Consider the following 15280-nt stretch of genomic DNA (forward strand, 5'->3'; position numbering starts at 1 on the left):
CTCACTGGAGAGTTTTTTCCCTTGGCATCCCATCTTCCAACTGTTGTACTAGGCTTGGAAAAGTCAACTGTTTGTCCAATTGATGTCCCAGTTCTATTTTATATCCTCCTTCTGAAATTTCACTATGAGTTGTAAGGAAATTACTTCTTTATTCTTCTTGAAATACGCTGCTGTATTTCCTAAATCTGAAGTTTTGTATTATTTATTATTCCTGGAAAGTTCTCAGACATCATCTCTTTGAATATTACTTCACTTCTGCCTTGCATCACTCTCTGAATTTCTTGTGCTCTCACTCTAATTAAGTAAATATTCTGCCTTCTTAAACTCTTCTCAGTGTTTTTTAACACCTCTTTTTCACTGTCCTGTCTTTCCTTGCTGCATTCTGGGTAATTAATTAAAGTCTACCATCTCAGCAACTTTCTCTTCTGTTGTGCCTAACCTGCATTTTTTTCTTCTTTTTTTAGCTGTCATAATCATCGTTGTATTTGTCCATTTTCACACTGCTGATAAAGACATACCCAAGACTGGACAATTTACAAAAGAAAGTGGTTTATTGGATTTACAGTTCTATGTGGCAGGGGAGACTTCACAATCATGGCAGAAGGAGAAAGGCACATCTCACATGGTGGCAGAGAAGAGAAGAGAGTTTGCGCAAGGGAATTCCACTTTTTAAAACCATCGGATATTGTGAGACTTATTCACTCTCATGAGAACAGCACGGGAAAGACCTGCCCCCATGATTCAACACACACAACACATGGGAATTCAAGATGAGATTTGGGTAGGGACAAATCTCCCTCACACAACACATGGGAATTCAAGATGAGATTTGGGTAGGGGCACAGCCAAACCATATTTATTATTTCTAGTATTTTATTTTTATTTTGTAATCTTGCAAAACCAAGACCATTAGAATGAGTTTTAATTTCATATTGTCACTCAAAGATACAAGAAACAATAAGTACACCAAGCACTAAGTTTACTTAGCTTTAATAAAGGGTATGAAGCAGATAGCAAGTACTATGTGGGGCAAGAAAATCCTGGAGGGCTCGGACACTAAGCTGCAGCTTCCGATGTGCCCAACCATTGCACTGTTCTCAAGAAATGACAAGAATATGTTGAATGAGGGTCACATCAGCAAACACAAGCCACAGGGACTAGGGACCCATAGCTTAAGTACCTTGCTAGCCACCTAAAAGGGTATGTATCTAGCTCCCATTCTTTAGTAAACACCTTGGCCCATTAACAACAGAATAAACTAAACCTTGCAAAAATTCAAGATGCTGCCATATGGATAAAAATTTTAGGATTCCCTTGAGCTAAGGAAGCTAGGATATCTCATCAGACAAAGAACAGGTTCTGGCACTATCTTTATTTGTTCTGGGCTGCTATAACAAAATACCTTAGACTGGGTAATTTATAAAGAATAGAAATTTATTGCTCACCATTCTGGAGGCTAAGAAGTCTAAGATCAAGGTACCAGAAGATTTGAGGTCTGGTGAGGACTTGCTTTGTTTCAAAGATGGCACCTCTTGCTGCATCCTTACATGGCAGAGGGGAGCAAGGACACTCCCTTCAGCTTCTTTCGTAAGAGAACCAGTCCCATTCCTGAGAATAGAGCCATCATGACATAATTACTTCTTAAAAGACCCATCTTTTAATATTATCACACTGGGTATTGGTTTCCAACATATGAATTTTGGAAGACACCAACATTTAGACCATAGCAAGTCCTTTACACCTCTTTCCACTAAGAAAGCATTTAGTAAGTCTTTGGGGGTTGGATAGGCAGTACATACCACACTTGAGTATGCTGCTCTGAATCATGTATGAGATGATGCAAATGACTGACAGTTGTGTATGTGGCCCAGAGGAAGGAGGGGTGATACAGCAGGTCAAGTCTGTGGTTACAGCAGACTTGCATCTCTGCCATATTACTTGAAAGATCTGTGGTACTGTGGGTATCTAGATATATAGCTGATGAGTATCTAATAGATATAGTGTATAAAATCGCTGGCAAGCTCTAATAGGAGAATTACTGTGCAATCCTTGGAACACGGCCATGACATTTTATCACAGACCTATACAACATTTGAAAAGCAGCTGTCACCATGCTACTTTACCAAATAGGAGACTGATACCTGACAATAGAACATTGTATAATCATATGACTGAAACTGCCCTCTTGGGCTGGTTGCTATAAGACACAGGAATTCATAAGATTAAGTAAACCCAGCAGCAGCACTTTGCAAGACAGAAGCAGCACATACAGGACTGGGGTGAAGCAGGTCCAGATGATACAAATGAGACGTGCCAATGAGTGACTGATGAGACCCTCAAATCACTCACCCACATTGTTGTACCTGCACTTTTTATTCAGCTTACACTTCCAGAGCTCAGGGTGCAGTTCTCTGTAAACAACTAATAAAATGAAGTGGATTCGTTCATGGATGGGTCAACTTGGTGTATTAGCAGAGGCCCAAATGGATTACTGTTGCACTAGAGCCCAACTTAGGAGTGAGTCTGAAAGACAATGGTGAAGTGAAATCCTCCCAGTGGACAGAGTTGCATGCATCTGGTTGTCCACATTGTGTGTCAACAGAAAACGGCCTGCAATCAGGATAAACATAAACTCCTTGGGAAGTGGCTTTAATAGCAAATGGCTTAGCTGATTAGTTCAATACTTGGATACAGATAGAGCTAAATATGGCGGATAAAAATATCTGAAGAAGAGGATGACTATGAAAATTGGGAAAAGGTGTGAAAATTTTGTATAGCAAATTAGTGTTCAACAGAGAGCATCTGTACTATAAAATCAATTAGATAGGTTAACTCAATCAGTAAATATCAACTAGCCTCTGTCCTTAGTCACCCTGGTACTTGCACAATGGATTCATGAGTGGAGTAACCATGATGGCACATATTACTGTAAGTCCTGGGCCAACAGCATGAACTGTTTCTCACAAAGGCTGACCTAGTTACTGTTACTGTTGAAGTTTCAACTTGCCTTCCACAAATACCAATGGTGTTTGTCCCTCTCCCTGATAAGTTACCATCCTTTGAAGAGACAACCTAGTCAGTTGGTAAGAATTTTATTACATTGAATCTCTTTCACCCAAGAAGAATCTATGCTTTCTCATAACTGAAATCAAAACACACTCCAGGTATCAGTTTACTTTTCCTTTCCACAGTGCCTCAGCCAGCACTGCCACAGAGGGGTCACAGGATTTCTGTTCTCCCAACATGATACCCTGTGTAATATCATCTCAGATCAAGTGACACAATTTGTCACAAGGGAGACGCAACGGTGGGATATACCTTTGGGACTCATTTGTCCTGTAGTATGGTACAGAATTTGGAACCTGCTGGCCTCTTGGATTGGAACAAATTTTTGAAGGTTCAGCCGAGGGATCAGCACAGTAGTATAATCCATGCTCTGGGGTACCCTTAGGATCAGGCTGGAAAGATTAGGTTGGAGTTCTTATGAAACCATGTATTTATCTAGATCATTCTCCTATCCTGGTTTTGCTTCTTCCACTTCCATACAGATTTCTCCTAAAAACACTCCAATAAACCACTGAACGAGTATCTTCCCCCTTAACCTGTGCTTCTAGGGAACCTGAGCTAAGATAATAAGGACTAGATAGGTATTGGTCATGGTACATAAGAGTGGAAGTGGGAAAGGAAGAAAACTCAAAGAAGAAAAGATGCAAAACTCCAAAACTAAAATTCCTTGATCTAACATTTTATATATAATTTAGAACATATACATATTATAAAATAATAACAGATAAATGTATTGAGGACTTACTTTTTGCCAGACAAAGCTCTAAGCACTTTACATATATTCATTCATCAAATTATCACAACAACTCTACAATGTAGATTCTATTTTAGTCCTATTTTATATATATGTAGGAATTTGAAGCAGAAGGAGGCTCACACACCTACCCAAGGCAACCCAGTAAACAGGGAATCAGTATTCAGACCTGGGCAGTCTGGCCCGAGTTTTCACATTCCTAACTTTAATCAGTTCATTCAGCAAACATATACTGAGTGCCAGATATATGCCAGATACTATTCTAAGTGCCTGGGTGTAGTGCAGAAACCAACAAGAAATCTTGCCTTCAGGGGGTTTACAGTCTAGTGTAAAGGAGACAGAAAAGAAATAAGATATGTAAAAGACATTACTTGTTAGATAGAATAAACTATTATGGAGAAAATTAAGGCAGGGAAGGAGATAGAAAGACTAATAAGAGTTGAGACTGCAGTTTGAGATAGGGTGGCCAGAGCAGGCCACACTGAGAAGATAATATGTGGATAAAGCCTGAAGCAAGTAAGGGAGTGACCTCTGTGGAGAGGAGAGCAAACTGTGTTCCAGGCAGGGAGAACAGCAAATGCAAAGGCCTCAGGGTAGGACTAGCCCTGGCACGGTTGATAAATAATGGTGTATTAGTCCATTCTCACACTGCTAATAAAGACATACCCAAGACTGGGTTATTTATAAAGGAAATAGGTTTAATTGTCTCACAGTTCAGCATGGCTGGGGAGGCCTCAGAAAATTTATAATCATGGCAGAAGGGGAAGCAAACACATCCTTCTTCACATGGTGGCAGCAAGAAGTGCCAAGCAAAAGTGGAAAAAGCCTTTATAAAAGCCATCAGATCTCATGAGAACTCACTCACTATCAGGAGAACAGCATGGGGGAAACTGCCCCCATGACTCAATTACCTACCACCGGGTTCCTCCCATGACATGTGGGGATTATGAGAACTACAATTCAAGACGAGATTTAGATGGGGACACAGCCAAACCACATCAAATGGGAAGATCAGTATGACTTGAGCAAAATGAATAGGAAGAGTCCAGAGAGAGAATGGGAATAGATTGGGTACACCTTTGTGGATCATTTTAGGAATTTTGGCTTTTAGTCTGAATGAGGTAGGACATGACTGTGGTGTGTAATAATAGCATATATTTTAATGAGATCATTCTGGCTCTCACAATCAGAATAGATTGATAGGTAGGAAGGGCAGGAACGGGAAGGATTGTTACAGGATTTTTGCAATAATCCAACAGAGATGACTGAGTTTGGACCACAGCAGTAGAAGTAGAAACAGTCAGAAGTTTTACAATTGTGGAAATATTTTCATGGTAAAATCAAAAGAATACTTTTATTCTATTGGATTTCATTTTTAGTATTCCAGCCTACCGGGGTTATAATTAGATCCTAATTCTGACTTCCCCCAGCGTTTTACACATTTTTTTCCTTTTAGAGGCAACTTGAACCAAGAACCATTGGATAAACACCTAAAAGTCTCATTACATGTTGACTCTGATCTTAAAACAAACAGTTTTTATATTAAAATCCCGGACGCAAGAGTTGAACTAGCCTATCTCAACAATCACATTTTCCTCTTTCCATTTCTCACTCCTTTCTGACAGCCTTTTCCAAAATTGCTTGGCTGATTCAATTAGGAAGAAGCCAGTATTAACAATTCGTAGTCTTGGCCCCTGTCTATGCAACTTGACCATGCTGTGAAGTTTGGTCATTATGATTGAGCTCAGCACTGTAAGTCCATAGGGGATGGAGAGGGCAGGAAGGAAATCTCTCTCCTCCTGGCTTTTTTTTTTTTTTTTTTTTTTTTTTTTTTTAGCACAAGCAATCCCCTCCTTAGTGAACAATTTATTTCAATTCTAGTTAAAGACTATTTTAACCTAATCGTTACAGGAAGATAGTTATCCTAGAGTTAAACATAGAAGAGAACACATACAAATAAAAATTAGGAAATTTATTTTCAACCTTCCCAAATCTCCAATAAGTGAGCATGAAGTTTATTACACTTTTCAATATCAAGACAACTGGAAATGCAGTATGTGAAAGGACTTATATTTAGAAATTTTATATATGATTTCCATTAGAAAGCCCTTGATAATTTACGGCCAAAGGAAGATATGCATTCTCTTAATTTTCTAATCAAAGAATGATACCTATCAAAAGTACAAATTTAATCATTCTCATATTCCAAATGAAAATATTAATTATTCACTATTACTTGAAAAATAACAAATTATACGAGTCTAAAATTACCTAAGGTGCAGTTTGCCAAGGTTGTCATGTTAAGATTCGCTGTGGCCTTCAATAACCAAATGTGGGGCTTAGAAAAGTTTCTGCTCTAATCTGCACAAACAGGCAAAATAAATAAAAGTAAAACTATCCCATAAAAGTTTAGACATTGTAGATAAGAAATGATATTACCACAATCAAATCACTAAGCAATATTTAGGACATTAGAAATCAGGATTAATTGTCACTTAGAAAAAAAGTAAGGTAAAGTGAGCTTAATCAGAATATAAACATTCAAAAAACTCTAACTGTAATTTTTTTTGTTCAAAAGCTGACTCACAATTTATTGTCTTCAGAAACACTTTGGTACAAAATCCACAAATTTCTCCAAGTAACATAAAATAATTATGAGATAGGATGTTAGCTAACAGATTTTGTACAGAGTATGATCTATGCATGAAGTTTAAGTGTTACTGTTAAATTCCTGTGTAACATTAACCAGATAGCCTGTCTCTTCATTTTGTTAGAGGAAAAATAATATTGCTCCTGTATACTTAATACATAATAAGATAAATTATCAAAATGTGAGAGCTCTTAAAGTAATTTTTATAGATGATGCAACTATAAGAGCATCATTCTAATGTACACTAATTAAGAATCACTTTGGTTTATTGTCAGCCAAATTTATTATATCTCATTACAATTTTATTGCCTTTTTCTTTACATCAAATATTATGATTAACTAGATAATTTTCCTACAATCCTAAGAAACATTCATCTAAAGAATTGTGTGGTATACAGTACATAAAATACTAAGGCATCTTCTCAGAAATCCGGTGAAATTTCAGTCATGAACATGTTGGGTCATAGAAGAGGTTATGGAAAACTCCTATGACTCTCAATGGCTTTGGTTGTTGGAATTCAAACATATTTATTACAAAGTGTATTTTGTAAATACACTGTGAATGTGAAGTCAAACTCCCTTCCACCCTTGATAGGTAGGGATCCCAGTTCCAAGGGATTTGGATAAGAAACCTGGACATTTTAAATCAATCAGATATAATTATTTTTCTGTAAGTTAGTCTTGTTAGGAATGATGATAGCACTAAAAAAATGGCAAAACAAATTCTGGGAAAAAAAGAAAATATTTGGTGAGCTTTTATCCTATTTCAGACTGGTTTTACTCAGAAACTGAAATACAAAATTATTTCTCAATTACTTAGTTGTTGGTAGTAGAAATAAGAACCTGAAAAAAATGTGCATGTTAAATAAATATGTCCTAAAGAACAACAAAACAATACATACAGATTTAGACACAACAGAATAGAGTATACGAATTTTATATCTTAGGTTTCTCTAAGTTTTGTCTGTTAAAAGTTTTAAGGTTGTTCTCTCCTTTGCAGCGATGAGTCAAGTTTCTTCTGGAGTCCATTGGGGAATATTTGTTTTTCAGCTAGAAGGCTAGCTTCTTTTTTCCCTCCAACATTTATGTTTGTTGACTAAGTGGCTTCTGTCACATCTTGTTATTTTTGATGTTTTTCATTCTTGAATGTTTCTATAAATAAAAAAATAAGAAGCGTTTATCAGAAATATGTATTGAAAATAACCAGAAAGGAAACTGCCCGCTTTCAAATACTGTTGACACTCACATGCATGTACGGTTTTTGAGAAATGGTTGGAAGCAAAGCAGAAAGAGCCAACAAAATAAAACGAAAACAAAACAAACAAACAAACAGAAAAAGTAAGCTCTTCACTCTTCAGAAACAAGGTAGATACTTGTGTGAAGTAGGAGATAATAGCTTAGATGTATAAAGTGTTTTTCCATGGACAAAATGCTTTTCTTTGCCTTTCAGTTCATCCTTATAACAACTCTATCATATGGGTAATGTAAGGTAGAAAACTGAGACCTCAGTGAAGTTGAGACCTCCCCAGCAATCACACAGCTAGTAAGAAGATGAAGCTGATTATGTCTAAAAATGTCTATTTCCAGACTCAACAGTCTTTGGCTGTGGCACTGTGCCTACAGAATAGAATACAAATATAGTGGAGTTCTAAGAACTACAGAGGAGGAAAAGGGTGCCTAATAATTGTTAAACTGAAGAAAAAATCAACAGGCTTCCAGCATAAGTTGTACTATCTAAAGTTCCTGGTTAACATATACACAGACCTGGCATTAACACAAAATCATGTCAGACTCTCAAATAAAGCAAGCTACGCTATGAATAGGAACTGTACCTGTTTTCCGGTAAGACACTTGATTCCTTTTTACTATGGCTTTATGGAGCATGATGGATGGGTGATTAAAAGAAGCCCTAAAAGTAAGCACTACAAGTGGTCAAGAGGAAGAGAAAACCAGAAATCTCTGTGACCCTCCCTTGCCTCTATTGTACTAGAGGTTAGTTAAGTGCTAGCTGCCCAGACCTGGAGAGAAAGTCTCTGGTCTTTGTTGGTCTTCCTTCTGAGCACTCAATAGCCTATAATTGCCTCCCTCCCTGCCTCCTTCCCTCCCTCCCTCCCTCCCTCCCTCCCTCTTTTTCTCCTTCCTTCCTTCCTTCCTTCCTTCCTTCCTTCCTTCCTTCCTTCCTTCCTTCCTTCCTTCTTTCTTCCTTCCTTCCTTTTTTCCTTCCATTTGTTTTCCTTCCCTTCTTCCCCTCTCCCACTTTCCCTCACTTTCTTCTTTTTTTCTTCCTGCTTCCTCTCTTCTTTTCTTCTTTGAATTATTTTTCTGTCACATTAGCTGTATAACCTAAAGTAATTTACCTAACCTTTATATGTCTCATTTTCTCATTTTTTTAAGGAGAAGGAGAAGGGGGATAATAATGCCCATTAAATGGAATAGTTGCAAAGATAGAATATGTCAATAAATGTAAAAAGACTAACATTATCTCACCATCTCTTAGTGATTTTCATGATGTGTCTGAAACACAGAAGCAAAATATGCAGTTTCGTGGCTCCCGAGGAGGTCACAGACTAATTGAGAAAGAAGAAAGGTAATGTCAAAGGAGAAGGAAGAGGAATTTCTCCACATACCATGTTAATTCCCCTAATGGTCTGAATTTACTTTCGTCTGTCAACATTCCCATCAGTACTAACTGGGACTGGAGCTGGAGTGGTCAGTGGGTTGATGCAGAAGAGAACATGGACTGCATGCTCTCCTAGATTTCCTTCCCTCTCCTCATGATCCACTGTCCTCAACGGCTGCCTTTACATTTTTAGATCTTTCTTATATGACAAACAGTAATAAAACCACACACTGTAGAATATACATTTTAGATATAAGAACACAAGATTTTTAGGCAGTATGCCCAGATTTAATTCCCACTTCTATCATTTACTATCTTTGTGACTTTATCTATAAAAAGGAATAACAGCAATATTTCTTCCTTGCAGTGCTGCTTTTCTTAGGGAGCAGGGGGATGGGATGAAGGAAAATGCAGTAAATGAATTGTAGTACAGAGAACTGGAATCTGAAGACCTAGGTCTGATTCCTGCGTCTACAACTTAACTGGCTGTGTGTCTTGAGGACTCTCTGAATTCCATTTCCTTATCAGTGAATACGTTTTCATTATAATAACTGAATCAGCCAGGCGCGGTGGCTCACGCCTGTAATCCCAGCACTTTGGGAGGCCAAGGCGGGTGGATCACCAGGTCAAGAGATCGAGACCATCCTGGTTAACACTGTGGAACCCCGTCTCTACTAAAAAAAAAAATACAAAAAATTAGCCGGGCGAGGTGGCGGGCGCCTGTAGTCCCAGCCAATCAGGAGGCTGAGGCAGGAGAATGGCGTGAACCCGGGAGGCGGAGCTTGCAGTGAGCCGAGATCGCGCCACTGCACTACAGCCTGGGCGACAGAGAGAGACTCCGTCTCAAAAAAAATAAAAATAAAAAAAAATAACTGAATCATAGAGAATTGAGGAAATATCAAATGAAATAATGAGCTTGCAAGTGCTTTGTAAACTGTAAAGTGCTACAGAAATATTACTTGCCATTGCCATCTCAGAGTCACATAAAACTATTAAAAGCATGCAGTTTGAAAGTTCAATCTGTCATCTTGACAGTTATTAGTCTAACTTTCCCTTGTCAATAAGCAGATTTAAGATAGTACACAGTTAAGCAGAAAAATGGGAGTTGAGGTAATTAAAATAATTAGATTATTTCCAAATAAAAGACTGGGATTTAAACAATCTTAGTTTTAGAAGGGACCTTAGAGGTCAGCTCACCCTGCCTGATCTAAACCCAATCTTTACCCAGTGCAGTGGTCCTCTAAATTACATCTATGCTCTGGTGGCAAGCTCTAGTTGACAGAGCAGGAGATTCCACATTGAATAGAAATTGTTTCTTGCATACTAACTTTCAAGAAATCTCAAATTGTGCAATAACTTTTTTTTTTTTTCTGACAATAATTTAGGTTTTAAAATCCAAAGAGATTTAAAGTCTTTATCTTTTTGGCATTCATCACCCATTCCTTTTGGAAATGTCACAAGTTCAATAAGGAGGTGATGATTCTCATGTTGAAATGAATATTCACTGAACCAGTTACTCAGTTGATCAGACTAACTGAAGTACTTGGAATCATGTAGACAAGTTTCCTTGTAGATCAAGTAAAGTATTTCATTCATAGAAGAGTAGACATAGAATGGAGTTTCATTTTGCTTTTCTCTCTTAAAAATACAGGCTAAAGAAGTGTCCTTCAATGGTCAGAATTATATCTTTTTAAGAATAACCTACAAAATAAAGTTATAAGCATAAAATTACATGGGTAATTATTGGAATAAGAAGGTTAAAGTGAAAGAAAATTTCAATTTCCTCATACTTTGGAGGAATCAAACTGAAGTATGTTTAAAAGTAATTTACATTCTCTTATAAACCTGATGTTTCCTAAAGTGTTAGTTTGAAGGAAAGCTATTCCCTTTTCACTTTTCTTTTGGGGAACTTTGAGTGCCAGTCCCCTGAAATTGCTCAATGTGATGGTGAACACTCAAACCTGCCATGAACCATCTTTCTCTTTTAGGATGCAACTTGATTGTGGTTTTTTGGAGAATCTTCTGAAGAGTTTCAACTGGATTTTCATTCATGTTTTCATATTTGTACCCATAATTAACTCCCCTTTCCTTAGTATCTTTTGTAATCAAATTGTGGGCTGAGACTGAACAAACAATACAAGTTAATAGCTGCTTTATTTCCCCTCTCATTTGAAGTGATTGAGTATTGCATCTTGTTTCAGAGATAAGTCTTCTATTTGTACTCCTGGCAACTGTTTTTGAATACAGAAAATGTTTGATAGAATCCACACATAATCTGTCAAACACAAGATAGGAGTCTGGGGTTCATTTCTGTATTCAAGAAATACTTACTGTGAACCTCTTATGAGCCAGACACTTTCCTGTAACCTGAGGATAGAGCAAACTGATAAAAACCCCTGCCTTCGTAGTGACCTTATGTGGAGTAGGTGACCAATAACCAAAATAAAAAGGACACTGCAAAACATGTTAGAGAGCATAAAGGAGGCAGATAGTGCCAGACAGGAGGGTTATAGTTTTAAAATAAGGTGATCGCCAAGAAGGTAACCGTTGAATAAAGACCTAAAGGAAGCGAATCTGAAAGCCACATGGATCTCTGGGGAAAGATTATGCCATTTAGATAAAATAGTCTGTGACAGCCTGGAGGATGGAGCTCTCCTAGGGTTTTTGAGAAACAGCTATGAGGCCAACATATCCAGAGTAGTGAGAAAGGAGAAGTAGAGAGGCCACTGGAAGACATTGAGGAGAGGAGTTACACAATCTGACTTAAGATTATTATACTTACTCTGGCTGTTGTGTTGGGAATGGACACTATGGGCCACGTGTAGGAGCAAATAGACTAGTTAGAAAACAAGTGCAAGAATCCGGATGAGAGACAGTGGTTGATAGCAGCAGATAGTTTAGACTTGGTTGGTAGTATTAGCCATGGAAAAAAAAAAAATGGGCGTATTCTAGATGTTGTTTGAAGATAAAGCCAACCAGGCTTTCTGGTAGAGTGGGTGTGATAAGTGAGAAGAAGTGAAGGTTGTTCACAATTCTTCTAGTGCATTATTTTTCAAAATGTGATCCATAGAACCCCTACAGCAGACTCACCTGAGATACACTGAAATACATCCCCGTGGTATACCTGAATCATACTTTTTCTCTAAAGGGCCAGACAGTAAATATCTGTTACCATTACTTGACCGTGCTGATAGAGCACTAATGCAGTCATACACAATGTTTAAATAAATGTAGATGTGTTCCAATAAAACTTTATTCATAGACATTAAAATTTGAATTTTATAAAATTTTTACATGTCAAAAATATTATTTTTAAATATTCTTTAACATTTGAAAATGAAAAATTAAACATTCCTGGCTCCCCAGCCATAAAAATCGGGCAATGGGACCCATTAATATTTTATCCATAGTCCATGATGCTTTTCCAACTCTGCTCTAGAGAATAGATCCCAAGAATATACATTTTTAGCATACACATTAAGCGATATTTTAAAACACAAGAAATTCCGTGTAAGATAAGTATTTTCATTCTAATTTTAAAGATAAGAAAACAAAATCACAAACAAATGTGACATTCTTTGAATTAGAGCTTAGTCTTGGGTCTGTCTCATTACAAAACTTGCACTCTCTACCATCCCCCAGCACCTCGTGGAATATTTTCCCAGGGGTTAATATTTCTGTTCAACCATAGATGGAGCACAGAGCAGAGTAAAAAGAAAACAAAAAGATTGCTTTGCCTAGAGAACTGTTTTTCCCTCTGAATATGGTACACGGTTTTGTTTTATAATTAGCATTCTGCTGATGAGATCTCTCATTGGTGAAGGCTTACGAGTAAGATTTCCATGAAAAGCAAGCACTGCAGGAAATAAATTAATCTCTAGGGAAGAAGAGGGGCGAGGTTGTCAGTGCTCACACAACTTCCTAATAGGAAATGATATTTCAGAATTGTTCGAAGAATGAAATGGCTATGGGTTGTCCTTGCAGCACATTCTTAAACATTTAAATCGTCTGAGAAGAGGGAGATAGGTTGCTATAAAATGAAGAGCAATCTTATAACATTTTTCTTTAGGGTGTCAGTATTTCCAAACTAAAATAGCCTTATCTAGAAATGTAAAATAAATTCTACTAATATAATTATTTTGTTTATATTATTAAATATCTGCATTGATGTTAAATATAAAGATGAAGGGACAGATTTTTAAATCATTGGTTGAAAATCATACAATATTTTAAATAACAGATTTTCTAGACTTTGGAATAAAAGTAATTTTTGCACTTAGAACACTACTTAGAATAAACCTGAATTTGAGGTGTTTCTTCTTTAAAATTAAGAGACAACAATGTGTTTTATGATCTAAACTACCTACCTCTTGATCCCATATAATCAGCCTTTCAATTAAGGTCTTTCATATAGAACCCCCAACTTGTCTAATCCTCAAAATGGTCCCGATAGGAAACTACTTATGTTTTATTTTCCATGATACAAATAGGATCTGAAGTTTATGTTAAGCATTTATGTTAAACTAAAGCTACAGAATCATTCTTTATTCTCTAGCTTCGACCTTGGCCTAAGTGGAGAGCTTTCCCAGGGAGTTTGTTTTTTTCTGACCTGTTTAAATTTCCAAATTAAGTAAGATCTTAGATGTGGTGAATTACCTGTATGTGAGTCTCAGAGATAAGACCATTTGAGTCCAACAATTTCAATGCTCTAACTCAGAGTAAGCCATAGGATCACAGGCTTTTAGAACTGATAGGGCATACAGATTATCTGGTATACCCACTATTTTGATGGAGAAAGTCAAGCTCAGAGAAATGAAATGGCTTCTGAAAGGCTAAGAATCCAGGTTGTGGTAGAACTGGGACTCAAACTTGAAGTGCCTGGGTTTCATTTTCTAGCCCAGGGTTTGTCTTACTACCTGACTAGTCTAATTTATGAAGGACAAACAGTAGCACAGATTTAGTCTAAAGTTGTAGGGAAAATTCAAAGACCACAGTCGAAGTTACAAAAGGAAGAAAATCGCATTGGAAAATATGGATCAGGAGAGTGTAACATTTGCTTATTAGAAAACATTTATGTTTATGTAGGACAAAAACAAATAAGCATATTTAAAAGGTCATTCTTCCTGGCAATGATTTGAGTTTCTAGAGAGACATAAGGAGGAAAAAGGAAAATGGCCCCTTGTTTAGCCCAGAAGATAACCGGAAGCAATGGCAGCAATTAATGAGTGACCCACATAATAATCAGATCCTCCTCAGAACTGAATAATCATCCTCTTGTACCTAATGGCTGTGCCCTTGGCTGAAAAAAGCCACATTGCCCATAACCACAGACTCTCCTCAGGGACAGCTGCATCCAATGATTGTTTGATGCAGGGGGTATAAAAGTCTGTTCCCCACCCGCTAATTCAGGACAACCCTGAAGAACCATGCCAACTCCAGAGCTCCCTATGGGATCAGTTGAGGTCTTTGTTGTGACTATATCATGATTCAATTTTTCCCTCTGCCCAAATCTGCTTCTGGGACTCTGCCTCAAGTGCTGTTCCTGAGAGCACTTCCCAACCAACTTTCCACATGTAAATCAGCCCAGGGAACTGGATGCAGCAAATAGTGCAATGAAAACATTTCCACTTAACACACTAAAAATAGACCTTAAGCTGAATAAACATTGAAGCCCTATGCTCCTCCTCCGCTATTGCTGCTGAAGTAAGATGGGGAAAGAGTCCATTAGGGAGAATCAGGGAATCCATGTCTCTACACAATTGGAGTGTTTCTTTTACTGTGAGGAATCAGTGACATTATCAAAGAGGGTTTCTCATCCCCTCCAATGTTCATAGAATTCACAAAGGCCATAACATCTCCAAGAGCATACTGTTCTCAAAGGCAAAAAATGCAGACAGAAACTCAGAGACTAAAAGATCCATAACATGAAGTGGCCACAGCCAGCAATTTACAGAGCATATCGTAGGAAAACAAAGTTTTCCTTAGCAACCAATTTGTAAAGATTCAGTAGTTAATTATTATAGCTTGACTTCATTGTAGTTTACTATGTACTATACTTTTACCTATTTGATCTAATATAATCTTCAAAAAAAAAAAAAGCCCATGGTATAGCACTACTAGTAACTCAATTTTACAAATAAAGGAATAGTCTTAAATAACAAATTGCTCATAGTACATAGCTACCTAATGG

General features: G+C 37.3%; 1 protein-coding gene across 9 annotated transcripts in view; it reads right to left on the reverse strand.

Annotated features, from left to right (window-relative positions):
* Positions 1-532: 532 nt before the first annotated feature.
* LOC105465581 (thymocyte selection associated) overlaps positions 533-15280 on the reverse strand; it is a 235823-nt gene continuing 221075 nt past the window's right edge. For 8 of the 9 annotated variants that reach the window (XM_011714061.3, XM_071096421.1, XM_071096422.1 and 5 more), the window contains one exon: positions 533-7622. In XM_011714061.3, coding sequence (XP_011712363.1) covers positions 7591-7622 — 32 coding nt within the window. In that variant the 3' untranslated portion in view covers positions 533-7590. The remainder of the gene's footprint in view (positions 7623-15280) is intronic. The other variant, XR_011623350.1, reaches the window with a different exon arrangement.

Source organism: Macaca nemestrina, chromosome 5 (assembly GCF_043159975.1).
Source record: "Macaca nemestrina isolate mMacNem1 chromosome 5, mMacNem.hap1, whole genome shotgun sequence".
Taxonomy (NCBI): domain Eukaryota; kingdom Metazoa; phylum Chordata; class Mammalia; order Primates; family Cercopithecidae; genus Macaca; species Macaca nemestrina.